We start from the raw sequence: 23,488 nt of genomic DNA, 5'->3' as shown, positions 1-23,488 counted from the left end.
GGTTCAGTAAGAGAGAGGTTTCTCCAGGACCTCCCTGTATACTTCCCCGAAAGTTATTTGAACACACAATTCTTGTTCAAACTTCATCATCATAAACAACGGTATTTATTAAGCGCTTACTGTGTACAGAGCACTGTACCAAACGCTTGGAAGTGTACAATATGACGGACTTGGTAGACATGTTTCTTTTCCACAATGACCTTACAGTCCAGAGAGGAAGACAGACATTAACATAAATAAATATAATATACAATGTACGGATATGCTCATAAGTGCTGTGGGGTTGAAGGTGGGGAAAATACCAAAAGGTCACAGATCCAAGTGCATAGATGATGCAGAAGGGAGAGGGAGTGGGGAAAAGAGAGCTTAATTGGGGAAAAGAGGGCTTAAATGGGGAAGCTAAGATCTCCTGAAGGAGTGATATTTTGGTGTGATATTTTGCTGTGACTCTTAGCAATGATGTTACTTTGCTGAAAAAATATGATACACAGGACTTCAAACTCCAGTTTTGTGTTCAAGGTTCGACTTTCTCTTAGGGCTAAACTAAGTTATTTACCCCCCCGCCCCCCCCCCCCCCCCCCCCCCCACACACTATTGTTTCACCCCAAAGTCTTAATGCTTTGCATTTATTTTCCTACTTAGAGTCCTTTCCTCTTGCAACCTTTTCGGAGGTTTATTTCGGGCCTCAAGTTTGTTCCTATTGAGCTCCTCAGTTTGCCAGATGTTTCCTGGACACCTTAGGGTAGTTCTCCAAACCCCTATTTATGCTTCCAAACTGACTGATGTTGGCAAAGGAGAAATGGTTTCTTGGCCTCATAAAATCTAGTCTCATGATGGAGGGTTTTTTTTAATGCCTTTTTTATATAGGCCTCTACCTAATTAAATAGCATGGCATCACCGTTACCTTGGTGACTCCAATTAAACAAAGCTGTGAATGGGACAAGGAGAGATCCAGGATTTTTTTAAAAAAAATCATATGTTTATTGGGTTTGGACAGCTGATAGGTTCACAGTGACAATTTGTCACTCTTCCCAAGTTGCCAGAATGAAAGCTGTGCTGGATTTTATATGAATTTCCATGAAAAGATTTGACACGGTCAATAAGGAATTGCTTTGGGGTACTTCATGAAACCCCCCTCCCCAGCAACCCCCCACCTCTGCCAAACATACAAACATGACCTGGCAGCATATTATAGGATGCTTTTCAGATTTACCACTAACTTGAAGACAACCAAACTCGCGTAACAATTTCGAAGAGTGGACATTTTTCTCAGCACCAAAAACCCCCCCTCTTTGGCCTTATAGAATTGGAAGCAGCCACTAAAGTAAATTACTTTGGAAGGACATGGCTAAATGATGCTCTGATCAACAAGAAGCTAAATCCAGAACGTCGGCGTGACATTTTGAGAAGCGAGAAAAAGCTGCTGAGATTCGAGACCCTGAAGGAAGCAATGTGATGGAGCCATCCATTGGTGAGAAGCAGCGTGATTTAGTGGAAACATCATGAGCCTGGGAATTGGAGAACCCGAGTTCTAATCCCAGCTCTGCCTAATCCTCGCTGGGTGACCTTGGACGAGTCACTTTACTTTTCCGTGCCTCTGTTCTCCCTCCTCCCTCCCTAGAGAAGCAGCGTGGCTCAGTGGAAAGAGCCCGGGCTTTGGAGGCAGAGGTCATGGGTTCAAATCCCGGCTCCGCCAACTGTCAGCTGTGTGACTTTGGGCAAGTCACTTCACTTCTCTGGGCCTCAGTTACCTCATCTGTAAAATGGGGATGAAGACTGTGAGCCCCTCGTGGGACAACCTGATCACCTTGTAACCTCCCCAGCGCTTAGAACAGTGCTTTGCATATAGTAAGCGCTTAATAAATGCCATCATTATTATTATTATTATTACTTAGACTGTGAGCCCCATGCAGGACAGGGACTATGTCCAACTGAATTACCTAGCAGCTTGGCCTCGTGGATATTTATTTATTACTCTATTTATTTATTTTACTTGTACATATTTATTCTACTTATTTTATTTTGTTAATATGTTTTGTTTTGTTCTCTGTCCCCCCCTTCTAGACTGTAAGCCCACTGTTGGGTAGGGACCGTCTCTAGATGTTGCCAACTTGGACTTCCCAAGCGCTTAGTACAGTGCTCTGCACACAGTAAGCGCTCAATAAATATGATTGAATGGATAAATGAATAGAGCACGGGCCTGTAAGTCTGAAGACTTGGGCTCTAATTCCAGCTCTGCAACTTGTCGGCTTTGTGACCTTGGACAAGTCACTTCACTTCTCTGTGCCTCAGTTACCTCATCTGAAAAGTGGGGGTTAAGAATGTGAGCCTCATTTTGGACATGGACTACGTCCAACCTGATGCTCATTCAAGCTCTCATCCTATCCCATCTGGACTACTGCATCAGCCTTCTCTCTGATCTCCCATCCTCATGTCTCTCCCCACTTCAATCATACTTCACGCCGCTGCCCAGATTGTCTTTGTCCAGAAACACTCCGGGCATGTTACTCCCCTCCTCAAAAATCTCCAGTGGCTGCCAATCAATCTGTGCATCAGGCAGAAACTCCTCACCCTGGACTTCAAGGCTGTCCATCCCCTCGCTCCCTCCTACCTCAGCTCCCTTCTCTCCTTGTCCAGCCCAGCCCGCACCCTCCGCTCCTCCGCCGCTAATCTCCTCACGGTGCCTCGTTCTCGCCTGTCCCACCATCGACCCCCGGCCCACTTCTTCCCCCAGGCCTGGAATGCCCTCCCTCTGCTCATCTGCCAAGCTAGCTCTCTTCCTCCCTTCAAGGCCCTGCTGAGAGCTCACCTCCTCCAGGAGGCCTTCCCAGACTGAGCCCCTTCCTTCCTCTCCCCCTCGTCCCCCTCTCCATCCCCCCATCTTACCTCCTTCCCTTCCCCACAGCACCTGTATATATGTATATATGTTTGTACATATTTATTACTCCATTTATTTATTTATTTATTTTACTTATACATATCTATTCTATTTTGTTAGTATGTTTGGTTTTGTTCTCTGTCTCCCCCTTTTAGACTGTGAGCCCACTGTTGGGTAGGGACTGTCTCTATATGTTGCCAACTTGTACTTCCCAAGCGCTTAGTACACTGCTCTGCACAAAGTAAGTGCTCAATAAATATGATTGATTGATTGATTACTTTGAATCTATCCCGGTGCTTAGAAGAAAGCTGGCACATAGTAACTGCTTAACAAATGCCATAAAAAAAATTTAACTTGTACGTACCCCAGTGTTTAGAAGTGTTTGACACATAGCAAGCGCTTAACAAATGCGACAAAAAAGTGTCAGCAGCAGATGGACCCCAGAGGAGAGCGGCAACCAGAGAAGGAAAATGGGTGACATTTTAAGTAAAAATACAAATAAATTCAATAAATGAAGTAATGATGCAAAACCCCACAGAGCAGTCACCACCCCTAAGCAGGCCAAGGCCTGCACGTATAGTGTGGAAAAGACTGCAGTCAGTCAGTCGATGGTATTTATTGAGTGCTTACTCTGTGCAGGTGCAGACCACTGTACTAAGCGCTTGGGAGAGTACAATATAACAATATAAGAGACACATTCCCTGCCCACAATAAGCTTATAGTCTAGAGGGATTGCCGGTCACATGTCAGTCTTTTCGGGCACCCCAAAATCCTTCTCATAGTAACATCTTCGGCCAGATTCTCCCCACCAAAGGGAAAATGTAATATGCGATACGTGGGAGGAAGGGGGACGCGACATATTCCTCTAGACTGTACGCTCCTTGTGGGCAGAGAATGTGTCTACCAACTCTGTTACAGTGCACTCTCCCAAGCGCTTAGTACAGTGCTCAGCACGCAGTAAGAGTTCAACAAATATGATTGACTGATTCCAAGAAAAGGAAGTAGAACAAAGCCAAGACAGTAATATACCAACAACTGGCTCCTGAATAAAAAGCTGAATTGAATAATATGGATCCGGCTTGGGAGGGTTGAGAGTTGCGTTTGTGTAGCCGCTGTTCACATCAACCTCCGTGGAAGATTAAGATGATTACTTCCAATGATGCAAGTGTCTTTAGCGCGTAATTATCTCAGTGTTTCTTGGCTGAATTCTTACTGCCAGCTAAGAGTTTCCTCTAACGAAGAGCCACCGATCTCTTAAAATAGTAACAGAACAGACATGTGCAAGCCACAAGTAACAACTCAGTGACTTGTTTTGTCTTGCCTGATATTTATTAGCTTTCCAGCCAAGTGCATATGGTTGTTTAATTTCGCTTATTATAAAATAAGAAACAATTTGAGAGGATGCTCCCAGAAATAAGAAACTCTGTTTTGGTGTGGCTCATTTATACTCGCTGTTTTATTCGCTCTGATCTTTCTCTCCAAGGCATTCTCTCTGTATATTTCTTGTTAGGAATCTTGGAGAAAATTTAATTTCTTGTTATTTGTGTCTAAGAAAGTAACGTTAAACATGGATTTGTGATCACCAGATTTTTTTAATAGCATCTGTTAAGCACTTACTATGTGTCAAACACCTTTCTAAGCACTGGGGTTCGTAAAAGTTAATTAGGATGGACAGTCAGATGTCACAATTCGTACTTTCCCCATATTTTACTAAATGTATGATAGAATAAAAACCTTTTAAAGGAATGGCAGTGAAAATATTAAGACTCTGGGAAATGAACATTAATTTATTAATTAATTCAATCGTATTCATTGAGCACTTACTGTGTGCAGAGTATTGTACTAAGTGCTTGGGAGAGTACAACAGAACTATAAAATTCTTTCCATTCTGATCACCTCTGGCAGGGGAATTGCCATATAATCTTTTATGGAGAAGCAGCGTGACTCAGTGGAAAGAGCACACGCTTTGGAGTCAGAGGTCATGGGTTCAAATCCCGCTCCACCACTTGTCAGCTGTGTGACTTTGGGCAAGTCACTTCACTTCTCTGGGCCTCAGTTACCTCATCTGTAAAATGGGGATGAAGACTGTGAGCCCCCCGTGGGACAACCTGATCACCTTGTAATCTCCCCAGCACTTAGAACAGTGCTTTGCACATAGTCAGTGCTTAATAAATGCCATTATTAGTATTATTATTTGTAGAGGATTATTCTACCGCGGGTTTCTCGAGGGTCAGCTTTCTCAGAGAATGCAGAGGGTGGCTAAGGAGGCACAAATCTGAGGCAAATGAATTAAACGGGCTTGACCCAAAGAACGTGGCACAAAAGTTGTAGCATGAAGGGGACCAGGGACTCTCTGGGAGAGTCAGAGAAGGGAGAGCTTGACACTTAAGGTTCAGGAAGAAAGGAATTATCCAGGGCAAGAGAGTATGCATTTATGTTGAGTGAATTTCAGTTTCATTTTGGGGACAAAACAGGCTTATGTTGAGGCTTAGAGTGAAACAGACTGAAATCATCACTCCTTCCTTTTTGCTTCTTCTAACCTAGGAATGCCCATTTAAATAACTGGACTCTCCCCAAAATACAGGATCTATAAACCAGGTGTGAACCTCAGTTGAGCTGCCGGGGAATATCAACTGGACACAGACTGGGACAAATCGTAACTGGGACCCACTTTGGAAAGGAACATCAGGCAGACAAAAGGAATGGGAAGAATCCTTGGACACATCAGGTAGGGATCAAATGATAAGCTACTCACATGCCTCACATTATTATTATTAGCATTAATAATAATAATAATTTATTAAGCACTTACTATGTGTCAAGGACTGTTCTAAGCCCTGTGGTAGATACAAGCTGTCAGGGTTGGACACAGTCCTTGTCCCACATGGGACTCCCAGTTTAAAGTAGGAGGGAGTAAAATTTAATCCCCATTCTCATAGTTGAGGAAACTGCAACATAAAGAAGTGATTTGCCCCAGGTCACATTTCAAGCAGTTGGCAGAGCCAGAATTAGAACCCAGGTCCTCTGACACCCAGCCCTGTGCTCTTTCCACTAGGCTACGCCGTTTCTCACACCTATTAAATATTCCCACATTGTTACTGCCCAGGACTCCTGTTCAAAGGCATCGACTCTTTCATCCTTCCTCCAGCCCCAGTACCTGTTTAGTGCTTACTATGTACCAAGCGCTTTTCTAAGCGCTGGGGTAGATGCAAGTTAACAAGGTTTTTGTAGAAAAATGATCCCGGCAGCAGAATGAAATATGGACTGGAGTGGAGAGAGACAGGAGGCAGGGAGGTCAGCAAGGAGGCTGATGCAGTAATCAAGGCGGGATAGGATCAGTGCTTGGATGTATCTGTTTATTGTTATACTGTACTCTCCAAAGTGCTTAGTACAGTGCTTTGCACACAGTAAGCACTCAATAAATACGACTGAACGAACGAACAATTAATGTGGTAGCAGTTTGGAAGTAGAGGAAAGGATGGACTTTAGCGACGTTGTGAAGGTTGAACCGACAGGATTTAGCGATAGATGGTATTTATGATGTATCGATAAGGGTATACCGAGATGAGGAACTCCACCCTGGGCACTTGGAAGAGTCCAATCCAATGGCGTTTGATCATCATCATCATCATCAATCGTATTTATTGAGTGCTTACTATGTGCAGAGCACTGTACTAAGCACTTGGGAAGTACAAATTGGCAACATATAGAGACAGTTCCTACCCAACAGTGGGCTTGCAGTCTAAAAGGGGGAGACAGAGAACAAAACCAAACATACTAACAAAATAAAATAAATAGAATAGATATGTACAAATAAATTAAATAAATAAATAGAGTAAAAAAATATGTACAAACATATATACATATGCTGTGGGGAAGGGAGGGAGGTAAGATGGGGGGATGGAGAGGGGGACGAGGGGGAGAGGAAGGAAGGGGCTCAGTCTGGGAAGGTCTCCTGGAGGAGGTGAGCTCTCAGCAGGGCCTTGAAGGGAGGAAGAGAGCTAGCTTGGCGGATGGGCAGAGGGAGGGCATTCCAGGCCCGGGGGAGGACGTGGGCCGGGGGTCGATGGCGGGACAGGCAAGAGCGAGGTACGGTGAGGAGATCAGCGGTGCCTACAGTTTAGGTCGGGGAGGAGACGGCCATGAAAATCAATTTACAGCAGCAGATCTGCAGGCCATCCGGAAGACCACAGCCGACTGCATTTGGAGAGCTACTGGGTTCTAGGAGAGGCTGTTTAATTTAGGTCACGAATGGCTACTTCCCTAGAGTGAAACATATGTGGGGCAACAGCAGTCCTCGTGGAGTACAACATCATCGCTAATGAGGCAGAGTGTCACGTCCCCTAATGCTCCATTTCGGAGAAAACTATTCATCATTTTTTAAAAAAAAAAAGATGTCATAAGACTTTTAAAAATATTTTTCCCAGCTGTTTTTCTGATTCCTTCATGTCTGTGGGCTTCTTGTGGGCAGGGAATGCATCTGTTTGTTGTTATATTGTACTCTTCCAAGCACTTAGTATAGTGCTCTGCACACGATAAGTGCTCAATAAATATGATTGAATGATTTACCCCGCCTGTCTCCCTGGGGCCGGGTCAGGGTCTTGCCGGGGGAATTCTGATAACTGAGCTTTCACACCCAATCCCCGCTTTCTGCCACTCCATTTCCCATCCCTGCTGCCTCCCTCGTTTTTCAAAAATAGTCTCTTTTCCAAAGTGCACAAGTTCTGGAGGCCTGACATTCTCCAACAAAAACAGCCAGATCTGCTTCCACCATACTCACCGTTCTGCTGTTCTGAAATAGCATGACACACATGAGACAGTAATAATAATTGTGGTATTTGTTGAGTGTTTACTATGTGCCAGGCACTATACTAAGCGCAGAGGTAGATACAAGGTAATTGGGTTGGACACAGTCCCTGTCCCACACTGGACACACAGTCTTAATCCCCATTTTACAGATGAGGTTAAGGAGGCCCTGAGAAGTGAAACGACTTGCCCAAGGTCACACGGCAGACACGTGACAGAGCCGGGATTAGAACCCATGTCCTTCTGACTCCCAGGCTGGTGCTCTATCCACTAGACCACACTGCTTCCCTCTTCGAGAGATAGACTGGTCACACGTAAGCACTCAATAAATACGACTGAATGAATGAAAGAATGAATGTCGGTCATTCTTCACTACTGGCCCTACAAAGGTGCATCCATATTCAATATCCGAAGGCATTAAACGACAATAAACGACAATAAACGACAGCTAAAACTGCAGTGAAGAAAATGTAATCAAAAATTCAGGCCTTGAAATTGGAGAACCAAGCTGTTCCTGAGGTCAGGTTGGATTTCTCCACCCTCCCTGCCTTCTCTCAGTCCCTCCCTGCCTCCAGTGCCAATCCCATATTTATTTTACAACCCTTTCAACCCAGCCTACAGCCCCCTCCCTCCCTCCAGCTCGTAGCATCATTTACTTCACATCCCTCAGGGCTGCCCTGTTCCCAAACAGAGTAGAGTCTGGGCTAACAGTAAGGCAAATTAATTCCCCGAAAGTGGGCCCCAAGGGCCTTTTTAACTTCCACATCTGTGTGCGTCCCTTTCTGAAGCTTCTCCAAAAGACTCCCAATCTCTGAATACCCTGTAGATCTCATCCGTGTACCTTGGGGAGAGGAAGGCCGGAGTCGGCTGGCGGTCTGAACTTTGGGCATCAAGAGTATCAAAGGAAAAACCAGATGTTTAGGCCTCTACCTGGCCCTCTAGGCTTCACCCTGTCAAAAACAAAAGCACATTCTACCATGAGAATGAGGGTCAGTTAGAATGTACCACACATACTCTAAAGAATTAAATGACTCCAGGTGGAGGTGACTAAATAATGCACATTCTAACAGGGCATTGTTCCATCATCCACTACAGGCTTTCGCTTCCTGCCCGATACCCCCTCACTAATCAAACAATCAATTAATCGTATTTATTGAGCCCTTACTTTACGCCCTATCAGGCCCCGCCATTTATCTGCTATGTGACGTGGGAAGGGGCGCTTAACTTCTCTATGCCTCACTGTAATCGCGTCGTGGGAAGGGAATGTGCCTACCAACTTTGTTAGACTGTACTTTCCCAAGTGCTTAGTACAGTGCTCTGTACACATTAAGCACTCAATTAATTTGATTGACTACAACGGGGATTACGACTATGAGTCCCATGCGGGACACGGACTGCGTCCAACCTGATTAGCTTTTATCTATCCCAGCATTTAGTAAAGTGCCTGGCACATAATAAAAAAGTAAGTAATGTGGGGCTGAGGTGAGTATCAAAATGCTAATCAATCACACTTTCAATCAATCGTACTTGTTGAGCGCTTACAGTGTGCACAGCACTGTACTAAGCACTTGAGCGAGTTTTCGTTCCCTGCCCACAATGAGCTTACAATTCTACATTATGGTCGAGAGGAAGCTAAGTCAAAAGCTGCTCCTGTCATTCTGGAATCAGTCATTTCTATAAAAAGTGCAATAAACTCCTCAAAGCAGGCGATTTGGTCTTTGGTGTGAACCAAAGCGGGGGACGTCAAATTTTCAATCCCCCAGAGACGGTTATTAAATGAATAATGAGCAACAGTCATTCTGCTACACCACATAAAATGATTACTTCAACACCAGCTAGTTGCTCTAAAAGAAATAAAGAACTGGAAATAAATTGTAATAGGGTCAATGTCCCTTTTGGGAAAAAGAGTGATTTGGCTTCACCTCAGCATTTCTCGAGCAGCAACAGGAGATGGTCTTTGGGTTAACAAGCTGTTCCACTCACATTTATACCAATTAATTTCCAAACAATATCTTCGATCATTTGAAAATTCTTATTTCTATTTTTCATTATTATTATTATTAATGAGAAGCCACCCAGTTATGGGCTAGAAAGAAGGAGCCCGTTGTTGGGTAGGGGCCGTCTCTTTATGTTGCCAACTTGTACTTCCCAAGTGCTTAGTACAGTACTCTGCACATAGTGAGCGCTCAATAAATACAATAGAATGAATGAATGAAAGAATAAATGAGCGGCCAGGCAGAACTTTCTTTGGAACTATTGATAAAAATCATCATTGAAACTCATTTGTCAGTGATTAGGAGCTCAAGAAAAAAAATATAAATGAGCAGAAATTATTCCTAAAAAGTAACCGACGGAACCCGTGGAATAAGATAAATTCCAGTTGTGGATCTGTTATCGATTACAACTTCTTGCAGAAGGTGATTGAAATAATCGTCAACATGATAGAACAAAGCAGGGCCCGACTTTATAGACCAGCTCCTGTTGTATTAATTTTAAAGTGTTTGCAAATTAGAGGCTATGTTAGATAGTATTATGGCAGGGGCCTTGCCATGCAATCAATCAATCATTGATTATTATTATGTGCAGAGCATTGTACTCAGCGCTTAGGAGAGTAGAATTCAACAGAATTAGCAGACATGTTCCCTGCCAATATGACGACATTAATTTGGCATCAAGTCAGAAATCCCGTCTAAATGAATGAAAAGTCTGAATTGTAGAGCGAGTCTTAACTTTGCCCCTGAGGAGGGAGAGCTAGGCTCTCCATAAATGGGTGGAAGCTCTTTGGAGATTTATTTCCCTTAACGACGAATCAGGGTCCAGAGATGAGCGATCTGCTGAACGGTGTCTCCTGAGGCAATGGAGATCGATCATAGGAATCTATTGAGCACTTACTGCATGCAGAGCACATTTACAATCATTTACAAGAATTTATCTTATTCCACGGGTTCCGTCGGTTACTTTGTGCAGACCACTGCACCAAGTCTGCACGGTAAGAGCTCAATAAGTATGATCAGTTGATTGATCTGTTATAGACAACGTAATGTTTGGGGCCTTTCTCAACTTCTTTAAATTAAAAATCAAGTACAATACAGCGGAATCGGTAGACACATTCCCTGCCCACAACACGCTTACAGTCCAGAGAAAGCAGAGTTGGGACCCCGGCTCCTCTAGATGGCAAGCTCCTCCTCTAGACTGTAAGCTCATTGCGGGCAGGGAGTGTGTCTGTTTATTGTTGGACTGTGCTCTCCCAAGTGCTTAGTACAGTGCTTCGCACACAGTAAGCGCTCAATAAATACGATTGAATGAATGAACGAATGAATGTGAGGGTCAGATAGAGTGATTTAATGGCTTCCTCCTACATAACCACAGTCTCAAGGCTTTCCCCGTGTCCCCACTCTTACTCTCTTGCTCACCCCTGCCCCTGCAGCTCCTAGAGAAGCAGCGTGGCTCAGTGGAAAAAGCCCGGGCTTGGGAGTCTGAGGTCATGGGTTCTAATCCCGGCTCCGCCACGTCTGCTGTGTGACCTTGGGCAACTCACTTAACTTCTCTGAGCCTCAGTGCCCTCATCTGTAAAATGGGGATTAAGACTGTGAGCCCCACGTGGGACAACCTGATCACCTTGTATCCCCCCCAGCGCTTAGAACAGTGCTTTGCACATAGTAAGCGCTTAACAAATGCCATCGTTATTATTACTAAGCAGGATGGAAAATTCTCAGCCCAGACTTCGGTAATGCCCTGAGACCATTATGTGTAGATTGCTGATTCCCAGGCAATCGAACTGTTCATTGAAATGGAAACCAGAAATGTATTGGAAGTCAGTGGCAGTCAATCAGTAGATGAGGAAAATTTTGTTAGCGTAAGTTACCTCCTCTAATAGCATCCATCCTAATGGGATTTTAGTCGTAGCACTATGTCTCTTCGAGTTATTAATGTTCACTGCCTTCCAATACCTCGCCGCCAATTCACGTTAGTTTGTGTGGGAGGAACTGTTGAAAATCTTGCAGGGTGGAAACACTTTACAGGCTGATTTTTTAAGGCTTGTTTTCAAGTCTATTTAAAACACGTATCTTTATGCAGATGATATTCAAAATGTGCTTTTTAGTTCGGAATTTTTAATCTAATACTCTTTGATTTTTTTTTTTGCCTTTAAATATCTCCAAGACAGAGAAACTGTGGTTCAGTTCCAATATCAGTATTTTTTCCAAAAGATAAATTTTATTTCATCTACACCTTATGCCTCACGGTAGAAATTCAAATCATATTTGAGTTTTGCATTTGTTATCTTCATGTTACATACAGCATCGATGAAAGCCCAAAACATGCCCGAGACCGAACTCCTTATCTTCCCTCCCAAACCCTGCCCTCTCCCTGACTTTCCCGTCACTGTAGACGGCACTACCATCCTTCCCGTCTCACAAGCCCGCAACCTTGGTGTCATCCTCGACTCTGCTCTCTCGTTCACCCCTCATGTCCAAGCTGTCACCAAAAACTGCCGGTCTCACCTCCACAACATCGCCAAGATCCGCTCTTTCCTCTCCATCCAAACCGCAACCCTGCTGGTTCAATCTCTCATCCTATCCCGACCGGATTACTGCATCAGCCCCCTCTCTGATCTCCCATCCTCCTGTCTCTCCCCGCTTCAGTCTATACTTCACTCTGCTGCTCGGATTATCTCTGTACAGAAACGCTCTGGGCATGTCACTCCCCTCCTCAAAAATCTCCAGTGGTTGCCTTCAACCTATGAATCAAGCAAAAACTCCTCACTCTCAGCTTCAAGGCTGTCCATCCCGTCGCCCCCTTTTTCCTCTCCTCCTCCCCATCCACCCCCACCACCCTACCTCCTTCCCCTCCCCACAGCACTTGTATGTATTTGTACAGATTTCTCAAATGGGATGAGCAGGCATGAGCCCAAATCAGAAATGGGGACACCAAAATGTGTCAGTTTTGAGGGGAAGTGGAGCTGCTCTGAGTACATGAAAAACAAAAAAAAACAGGCAATGAAAACTCAGGATTCTGCATCCATTTTAAGTGATGGAGGAAGTAAAGAAAGCTACTTACTCATATCATATGATTTTTAATTTAAAGAAGTTGAGAAAGGCCCCAAACATTACTTTGTCTATAATAGATCAATCAACTGATCATACTTATTGAGCGCTTACCGTATGCAGAGCACTGTACTAAGCACTTGGAAGAGTACCATATAAAAGAGTCAGTAGGCACGTTCAGTCACTCATTTGTTCAATCATATTTATTGAGGGTTTAGTTTTGGGTGCAGAGCACTGTTCTAAATGCTTGGGAGAGTACAAAATAACAGTAAACAAATTCCCTGCCCATAAAGAGCTTACAGTCTAGATGCTGCCCAAAGCCAGAACCAGCCATCATCAAAAAATGCTGAATTTAATTGTATATTCATTCATTTAATCATATTTATTGAGCGCTTATGGTGTGCAGAGCACTGTACTAAGCTCTTGGGAAGTACAAGTTGGCAACATACAGAGACGGTCCCTACCCAACAGTGGGCTCACAGTCTAGACTATGATCTCCGTAGAAATAATAATAATAATAATTATTATTATGGTATTTGTTAAGCACTTACTTCATGCGAGACACTGTTCTAAGCGCTGGGGTGAATACAAGCAAATTGGGTTGGACACAGTCCCTGTGGGGCTCACAGTCTCAATCCCCATTTTACAGATGAGGTCACTGAGGCCCAGAGAAGCGAAGTGACTTGCCCAAGGTCACACAGCAGACAAGTGGGGGAGCCAGGATTAGAACCCATGACCTTCTCACTCACGCTTTAGCCACTACACCATGCTGCTTCTCGTAGATAAAATGAGAATAATATTATCTCTTGTAATAATATATTTAATGTGATCATATAGTAAATATATTTATATGCATTACATAATAAATAATAACATAACCTATGATACTATTATAGAATAGTAAATAGTAGAATTCCTCTAGGCTGAAAGTTCGCCATGGGCAGGGAATATCTACCAACTCTGTTATATTGTTATAGAACACTCAAAAAATGCAATTGATTGATTAGAAACAGGTGCAGGAGAATACATTTTCCTACACTTAATTCAATACACACATAAATCCTCTCTCAGGATTGCAACTGGAGAGTTTCCAATACTCTACCAGCCTCGGCTATGGGAGGGAGAGTCAAGCAGAGGCCTGCCCATTCCTTTCCTAGCTTGGGCCGTGGCTAGCGAGTGGAAGACCGTCCGCTACAAGTCAAAACTCACCTTTGCTGGGCAGCAGCGGCATGAGAAAGAGGCGAGCGTGAAGATGCATGTTTACCACGTGGGAGAAGGCAATGGTTATGCCCAATGGTAATGGTAAACCACTTCCAAACCGAGGAAATGGTGAACCACTTCCGTACCGTTACCGAGAAAATTCCATGGATACACAGTGGAACTCCTGCAGATGCGGATGGGAGAGATGTGCCCATGAAGTCGCTGTGGGACGGAAATGACCTGACAGCATGGCCCAGTGGAAAGAGCCCGGGCTTTGGAGTCAGAGGTCATGGGTTCAAATCAACTGTCAGCTGTGTGACTTTGGGCAAGTCACTTCACTTCTCCGGGCCTCAGTGGCCTCATCTGGAAAATGGGGATTAAAATTGTGAGCCCCCCCGTGGGACAACCTGATCACCTTGCAACCTCCCCAGCGCTTAGAACAGGGCTTTGCACAGAGTAAGCGCTTAACAAAAACCATCACTATTATTATTATTAAGATATCATCATCATCAATTGTATTTATTGAGCGCTTACTATGTGCAGAGCACTGTACTAAGCGCTTGGGAAGTACAAATTGGCAACATATAGAGACAGTCCCTACCCATTATTAAGATATTAAACTCAAGTGGCCAGAACTGGAGAAATATACTCTAGCCCCAGACAGTTACATGTGCAGGTGAATTGTCTATATGTTGCCAACTTGTACTTCCCAAGCGCTTAGTACAGTGCTTTGCACATAGTAAGCGCTTAACAAAACCATTATTATTATTATTAAGATGCACATTGAACTCAAGTGGCCAAAACTGGAGAAATATACTCTAGCCCCAGACAGTTACATGTGCAGGTGAATTGTCTAAATGTTGCCAACTTGTACTTCCCAAGCGCTTAGTACAGTGCTCTGCACACAGTAAGCGCTCAATAAATGCGATTGAATGAATGAATGAATGAATGAATGAATTGAAAGTTCTCCCCCTTCTAGACTGTGAGCCCACTGTTGGATAGGGACCGTCTCTATGTGTTGCCAACTTGTACTTCCCAAGCACTTAGTACAGTGCTCTGCACACAGTAAACACTCAATAAAAATGATTGAATGAATGAATGATGCCTATTATTACTCTGCACACAGTAAGCGCTCAATAAATGATTGAATGAATGAATGAATGATGCCTATTATTACCCACTCAGTACGAACTTGAATAAACATCAGTTCCTGTGACACTGGATTTATGCATCCAACGATTCACAGACATGTACTTGAAGAAACATTTCCTGGAAAGCCTTCCCTCAGTGGAGTTTTAACTAAAGATCCTTTCTAAATCAAAGGAGCTCAATGAATCTCATCGGCGCTTCAAAGATTGATCACGGGTGAGGATTTAGGAAATAAGAAAATACGTGGAACCAGTGCATTAACAGTGGAAAGGACTGTAAATACGATATTTTTAACAGGGAGAAACGGTAATATCCTTAGATGTTCTGATTTGTTTAAGGAATCGATGAAAACAAATAGCATTTGTTTGAACTAAATGGTTTTGGAAGAGTAGACCACTGACAATTAATCAAACCATTGCTGGAACCTACAAGTAGGTCAGTAATTGATATTGACTGTAGGCTATCGTGGGGCCAAATACTGCACTTAAGCTCTTGGGAAAGCAGTTTTAAGGACGGGTCAAATCTTGCATAAGGGCTGAGGCCTGGTACAAATGCAAACTGCAACGAGTAGCTGTTGGGTGACTCAGAGAAGCAGCATGGCGCAGTGGAAAGAGCACAGGCTTGGGAGTCAGCGGTCATGGGTTCTAATCCCGGCTCCGCCGCTTGCCAGCTGTGTGACTTTGGGCAAATCACTTCATCATCATCATCATCAATTGTATTTATTGAGCGCTTACTGTGTGCAGAGCACTGTACTAAGCGCTTGGGAAGTACAAGTTGGCAACATGTAGAGACAGTCCCTACCCAACAGTGGGCTCACAGTCTAAAAGGGGGAGACAGAGAACAAAACCAAACATACTAACAAAATAAAATAAATAGAATAGAGATGTACAAGTAAAATAAATAGAGTAATAAATATGTACAAACATATATACATATATACAGGTGCTGTGGGGAAGGGAAGGAGGTAAGATGGGGGGATGGAGAGGGGGGCGAGGGGGAGAGGAAGGAAGGGGCTCAGTCTGGGAAGGCCTCCTCACTTCTCTGTGCCTCAGTTCCCTCATCTGGAAAATGGGGATTGAGACTGTGAGCCCCATGTGGGACAACCTGATCACCTTGTATGTCCCCAGCACTTAGAACAGTGCTTTGCACATAGTAAGCGCTTAACAAATACCATCATCAGAGTCAATTAATCAATGATATTTATTGAGAACCTATTCTCAGAGCACTGTATAAGCGCTTGGGTGAGGGAAATACAACAGCGGTGGTAGACATGTTTCCTGCCCACAGTGAGCTTACAGTCCCAAGGGGGAGACAGACATTAGTGTAAATAAAGTACAGATAATAATAATAATAATGATGACATTTATTAAGCGCTTACTATGTGCAAAGCAGTGTTCTAAGTGCTGGGGAGGTTACAAGGTGATCAGGTTGTCTCACAGGGGGCTCACAATCTTAATCCCCATTTTACAGATGAGGGAACTGAGGCACAGAGAAGTGAAGTGACTTGCCCAAAGTCACACAGCTGACAGTTGGTGGAGCTGGGATTTGAACCCATGACCTCTGACTCCAAAGCCCATGCTCTCACCATTGAGCCACGCTGCTCCTCTGCTTCTACAGATATGTCCATAATGATAATGATAATGGTATTTGTTGAGCGCACACTATGAGCCAGGCACTGGGTGGATACAAGCAAATCGGGTTGGACACAGTCCCTGTCCCACGTGGGGCTCACAGTCTCAATGCCCATTTTACAGATGAGGGAACTGAGGCAGAGAAAAGTAAAGTGACTTGCCTAAGGTCACACAGCAGACAAGTGGGGGAGCTGGGATTAGAACCCATGACTTTCTGACTCCTGGGCCTGTGGGCTACGCACTACACCATGCTGCTTCTCTGATACCCACCCCATAGCTCTCCCCATCTTCCAAGTCCTCCAAACATCATCATCATCAATCGTATTTATTGAGCGCTTACTATGTGCAGAGCACTGTACTAAGCGCTTGGGAAGTACAAATTGGCAACATATAGAGACGGTCCCTACCCAACAGTGGGCTCACAGTCTAGATATATTTATCTGAACATTCAATTACTTGTTCAACTGTGTGAAGGGTAGAATTTCAAGTTGGGGGAACATCACGGGCAAGGAGACGGGAGAGTGGAGAGTGAGTTAGTTAGACACTTAGCTTGGGAGGAGTAATTGAACTAGAGAGGGATCATTGGAGACCTTGGGGAGCTGGGTCTCAGTAGAATGAAAGGGGGTAAAAAACCTAGACTGCAGAAGTTCAAGAAAATCATCATCAATCATCATCAATCGTATTTATTGAGCGCTTACTATGTGCAGAGCACTGTACTGAGCGCTTGGGAAGTACAAATTGGCATCATATAGAGACAGTCCCTACCCAACAGTGGGCTCACAGTCTAAAAGGGGGAGACAGAGAACAAAACCAAACATACTAACAAAATAAAATAAATAGAATAGATATGTACAAGTAAAATAAATAAATAAATAAATAGAGTAAAAAATAAGTACAAACATATATACATATATACAGGTGCTGTGGGGAAGGGAAGGAGGTAAGATGGGGGGATGGAGAGGGGGACGAGGGGGAGAGGAAAGAAGGGGCTCAGTCTGGGAAGGCCTCCTGGAGGAGGTGAGTGAGTGAGTGAATCGACCTCAGCGCTTAGTACAGTGCAGAGTAAGTGCTTAGCAAATGCCACAGTTGTTATTAAGAGAGTCGGTGGAGAGCTAGCGAAGGCAGGGGGGTATCCAGTTCGTTCAAGCTGTGAGCCCACTGTTGGGTAGGGACTGTCTCTATATGTTGCCAATTTGTACTTCCCAAGCTCTTAGTACAGTGCTCTGCACACAGTAAGCGCTCAATAAATACGATTGATGATGATGAAGAAAGGATGACTGGATAACAGCTGGGTGACTGGACAAAGGATGGGGCAGTGTGGCTTAGTGGAAAGAGCACGGGCTTGGGAGCCAGAGGTCGTGGCTTCTAATCCCGGCTCCCCTACTTGGCAGCTGTGTGACTTTGGACAAGTCACTTAACTTCTCCATGCCTCAGTTACCTCATCTGTAAAATGGGGATTAAGACTGTGAGCCCCACGTGGGAAAACCTGAATACCTTGTATCTAACCCAGTGCTTAGAAAAGTGCTTGGCACATAGTAAGCACATAACAAGTGCCATTATTATTACTATTATTATTATGGGGCTGATTGGAGGGTGGCTTTTTTCAGTTTGGAGGTGACCTGAGCTGTTTGAAGGCAGCAGGGAAGGATTCAGAGCGGAGTGAGAAGTTGAAGAAAACAGTAAAAAAAACGGGGAGGAGGGTTGGAGAGAGCTATTTAAAAGATGAAAGGAGCTAAGTCCTGTGTCCCACACAAAAAGGTTAGATTTTTAAGGATAGATGGAAGATGGAAAAGGAAATGTGGAGGAGGGCGTGGGAGAGCACTGAGGCAGAGAGGGTGGCCCTGGATGAAGTTATGGCTAAGGACTCCTATTTTGTTAACAAAAGTTAGCCAAGTCATTAGAGGGTCCAATGTGGGGAGTGGAGACGGGGGATTTTTAGCGGGAGGGGGGATTAAAGGGCAGGAGTAGTCGACTATTGGGGGTCATGGTTGAGTCAACGATGGAGAAATAACAGTGTTGTTATGCAGATACAAGGACAACGTATTGCAGGAGAGGAGTGGCACAGCAAAGGACAAAATGGGGAAGGGAGGTGTGATATAAACTAACAGAAAAGTACTTTCATTATACACCACTGGGGGAATACATCAAGGAGGATTTTTTTTTTCCTTGATTTTAGATTAGAAAAAACTAACCGTTAAAAACTGGCTCCCTAATGAGATGATTTACACTGAAAGCAGACCCAAGGGAAAGGAAGCCAATTTTGCTCTTCAATTTGTGGGACTTAAAAGCTCTCCAATGACTATTCTTTAAAAAAAGAAAAAGTAAGTTATCTTCAACTCAGAGGCGGACCGTGTGTTTATGAGCAGAGATAATTTGCTTCTGCGGGATAGTTATCAAAAAAACTTTGTAAGTCTCTTCCGACCCAAGTATAATAAAACTGTCAAGGCCTCCGTATCAAACAAAAACTCCTCACTATTGGCTTCAAAGCTCTCCATCACCTTACCCCTGCTTACCTCACTTTCCTTCTCTCCTTCTACATCCCAGCCCGCACACTCTGCTCCTCTGGTGCTATCCTTCTCACTGGGCCTCCATCTCGCCTGTCCCGCCGTCGACCCCCGGCCCATGTCCTACCTCTGGCCTGGAACGCCCTCCCTCCTCAAATCAATCAATCATTCAATCATATTTATTGAGTGCTTACTGTGTGCAGAGCACTCTACTAAGCGCTTGGGAAGTCCAAGTTGGCAACATATAGAGACGGTCCCTACCCAACAGTGGGCTCACCGTCTAGACGGGGGAGAACAAAACCAAACATATTAACAAAATAAAATAAATAGAATAGATATGTACAAGTAAAATAAATAGAGTAATAAATATGTACAAACATATATACATATATACAGGTGCTGTGGGGAAGGGAAGGAGGTAAGGTGGGGGGGATGGAGAGGGGGAAATCCACCAATCACTCTTCCCCCCTTCAAAGCCCCACTGAAAGCTCACCTCCTCCCAGAGGCCTGCCCAGACTAAGCCCCCCTTTTCCTCAACTTGCCCTCCCTTCCACGTCATCTCAACTCGCTCCCTTTGTCCTCTCCCCCCTGCCCCACAGCACTTATGTATATATGTATATATCTATAAAAAATCCTATTTATTTATATTGATTCCTGTTTACTTGTTTTGATGTCTGTCTTCCAACTTCCAGACTGTAAGCCTGGTGTGGGCAGGGATTGTCTCTATTGCTGAATTGTACTTTCCAAGCGCTTAGTACAGTTCTCTGCACACTGTAAGCGCTCAATGAATACAACTGAAAGGATGAATGAGTATTAATCACCTTTTTTGCTTAAATTGAAGACTTTTCCTCCTGTTTTTTGTCCTAGAAAGAGCAAAGGAGGAAATATTCCTTAAATATTTTGCATTTTGTATAAGAAGGCTCAACAGATTCCAGGTTGACGGCCCTGAATATCCTCTTTTCCTGGGTTCAGCTGTGGATGCTACTTCCTTATCGTATCTACCTCTTGGTGTATCTGTTATTTATAGAAACCTAATTTCAGTAGCATGAGGTTATTTAACAAGGATTTGGAGGCTTTCAAATTAACCCCCCAAAATTACATTTCCTTAACTACTCTACTACTCCCTAGAGATTCTGCTCTACGGTGTATGTCTCACTTAATTACTTGAAAATATCAAGGCTTAATTGCACATGCTTCTGAGGAAGATACCCTGATCTAATCCAGAAGAAAAACTGACACAATCCTAGTGATTTCAGCCTCACAAAGAAAACCAATTACTGTTAAAGACTCCCAGCAGCTATAGTTCATCTCCTACATGAAACAACTTTAATTGAAAGATGCAGAGGCAGTTATATTTATGCTTTTGTACACTAGTAGGTTCCATCTCGTCCAGAACTGTTGGGAACGAGTCTGCCTCGCTGGCAAATAAAAACTGAACAAATTGGATTTCATTGGATTAGTCAAGCAGGAAGAGTGAATACAAGTTCTTTAAGATGCGGTTTTCAGTGGCTTCGAGATGTAATGAAGTCGAGGGTCATCACAAACTAATGCATAGTTCATGTGATTAGGTGATTGTGATGATTCCAGCTGTGATAATAATAATGACGGCATGTGTTAAGCGCTTACTAAGCACTATTCTAAGCGCTGGACCTTTTCCACAGAACGGTACTGACTTGGATTTTATTTTCAAGTATCCGTTAAGCGCTTACTAGATGCCAGGCATGGTTTTAAGTGCTGGGGCAGATACAAGCTACTCGGGTTGGACACGGTCTCTGTCCGATATTGGGCTTCCAGCCTTAATCCCCATTTCCAGATGAGGTCACCGAGACACAAGGAAGTTAAATGAGTGGTCCAAAGTCACACAGCAGACAAGTGGGGATTAGAACCCAGATCCTTTGAACTCCCGGGCTCATGCTCTGACAGTCACACTGCTTCTCAATTGACTTCAACAATAATGACCCTGTCCGTTAGTGTAGGAGGAATAGGGAATTCATTTACATTTAAATTAGCCCCTGCCCAAAGCCACACAAAGTTGGGTGGTTGAAACAACCGATCACCAACACGCAGGGGTGAAATAACAGCAAAAAAATTCTTACCAGCGCACCTATGAGATCGCTCACGTCAAGCGCGGCACGCAGCATGATGAGATGATGTCACCTGCTGGGCTGGATTGCCATCATCTTAAAAATAAAAAAGGAAAATTAAAATAAAGATGTTCCACAGTTGCTCCCCAGACTCCCTCCCGGAAGCCAGGGGGATGAAACCCCCAAGAAGGGGCCCCGCTTTAGGTCTACTTTTTCCCCTCTGCAACCCGGTTGGGGGGAACACCTTGCATTTTGTGAAACAGAATGGTATTCAATCGTATTTATTGAGCGCTTACTGTGTGCAGGGCACTGTACTAAGAGCTTGGGAAGTACAAGTGGGGAGACCCTGCGCCTGGGAATCAGACGGTTGTGGGTTCTGATCCCGGCTTCACCACTTGTCTGGTGGGTGGTCTGGGGCAAGTCACTTCACTTCTTTCTGTAGAATGGGCTTTAAATCCTATGCCCTCCTTCTTAGACTGTGAGCCCCATATGGGGCAGGGACTGTGTCCAGCCTGATCAATTTGTATCTACCCCAGCTCTTAGAACAGGTTTCACGCACAGTAAGCATTTAACAAGTACCATAATTATTATTAGGATGCGTTGGGGAGCAAAGTTCCCAGGAAACTGAGCCATACTTCATTCAACATGTGGAGCTCTTGTGGCATCATCTATCATATCTATCTTGAAAGGATACGGCAACACACATCAAGAACTTACTGATGGGAACAAGCAGCGCTGTGTAGAAGGGGAGAAAGTCCCCCTGAACGTAAAATTAGGAAGCAGATGGTAGTGAGGGCTTGGAGTTAAGAGTGAGGAATAGGGATAAGAGGGGCAGCAGTTCCCCAGGACAAATCTCTGCCGGTCCAAAGCAAGGCTCTCCCTTGAACTGCATTTCACACTCAATTTCCCCAGGCTTCCTATTTCCAGCACGGTCTGGTGGAAAGAGGACAGGCCGGGGAGTTGGGAGGGCTGAGTTTTCATCCCAGTTCTGCCACTTGCCTGCTCTGTGACTTTGGGCAAGTCACTTGGCTTCTCTGTACCTCAGTTTCCTCATCTGTAAAATGGTGATTCAAAACCTGTTCTGCCTCCTATTAATCAATCAATTAATCAATCAATCGATCGTATTTATTGAGTGCTTACTGTGCGCAGAGCACTGTACTAAGCGCTTGGGAAGTACAAGTCGGCAACACATAGAGACGGTCCCTACCCAACAGCGGGCTCACAGTCTGTTAGACTGTGAACCCCATGTAGGACAGGAACTGTGCCTGACCTGAGGATCTCCTAGCTACCCCTGCACTTAGTACATTGCTTGGCCCATAGCAAGTACTTAAACACAATTATTACTATTATTATTATCATGATTATATATTATCACACATAATATATAATACTATTATATTACCATTATTATTATCATGATTATTACTTCCATAGCTGCCTTAACCTTCTTCTAGAATAGTGTAAAATGCCTCTGCCCCGCAGTTTCCAGAAATCTTCTCATTTTTTTAGGGCTCTCCCTGCAACATCAAGTTTCCCAATTTACACTACCCAATATTACAAAAGTGATCCAGGATTCCCCGCTCCATTTACCTTTTCCTGTTATCACTGATACAGGGCCTTGAACCTTGTACATATCTTTAAATTATATATCATAAATTTTTATTTTATATTAATGTCTGTCTCCCCCTCTAGACTCAGAGTCCGTTAGAGAAGCAGCGTGGATTAGTGGAGAGAGCATGGGCGTTGGAGTCAGAGGTCATGGGTTCTAATCCCGGCTCTGCCACTTGTCAGCTGTGTGGCTTTGGGCAAGTCACTTAACTTCTCCATGCCTCAGTTTCCTCATCTGTAAAATGGGGGTGAAGACTGTGAGCCCCATGTGGGACAACCTGGTTACCTTGTATCTACCCGAGTGCTTAGAACAGTGCTTGGCACATAGTAAGAGCTTAACAAATACCATCATCATCATCGTTATGGGCAAGAAATGTGCCCACTAATTCTGCTGTGCTGTTGTCTCCTAAGCTCTTTGTTCGGCGCTCTGCACATAGTAAGCGCTTAATAAATACCACTGATTGATTGATCGACTGAACCATCCACTGGTGGAAGCCCAGTACAACTTAACGGAAGGGTCTTCAGTAGCATAGACATCTGCAAAAGATTAAAATGCATTTTTAAATAATTTGGATGTTGTCTA

At 44.0% G+C, this 23,488-nt stretch overlaps 1 protein-coding gene and 1 non-coding gene across 6 annotated transcripts in view; one reads left to right on the top strand and one right to left on the bottom strand.

The window, feature by feature from the left end:
* Positions 1-23,488, bottom strand: part of PRSS54 (serine protease 54) — a 65,288-nt gene that overhangs the window by 16,761 nt on the left and 25,039 nt on the right. For 2 of the 5 annotated variants that reach the window (XM_038754081.1, XM_038754085.1), the window contains exon 1: positions 8,526-8,604. Coding sequence is in view for 3 of the 5 variants with exons in the window: in XM_038754083.1 (XP_038610011.1) it covers positions 8,526-8,574 (49 nt within the window). In the remaining 2 variants the exon portion in view is untranslated. Of the gene's footprint in view, positions 1-8,525; positions 8,635-12,186; positions 12,223-21,309; positions 21,394-23,488 lie in introns of those variants that run through there. The other 3 variants (XM_038754083.1, XM_038754082.1, XM_038754084.1) reach the window with 3 other exon arrangements.
* On the top strand, positions 13,791-13,928 carry LOC119935296. Its single transcript, XR_005453183.1, has one exon. It is a non-coding gene; the product is annotated as a small nucleolar RNA SNORA7 (small nucleolar RNA).

The sequence above is a fragment of the Tachyglossus aculeatus genome, chromosome 11 (genome assembly GCF_015852505.1).
Source record: "Tachyglossus aculeatus isolate mTacAcu1 chromosome 11, mTacAcu1.pri, whole genome shotgun sequence".
Lineage (NCBI taxonomy): Eukaryota > Metazoa > Chordata > Mammalia > Monotremata > Tachyglossidae > Tachyglossus > Tachyglossus aculeatus.
This window is presented reverse-complemented; position numbering and strand designations above follow the sequence as displayed.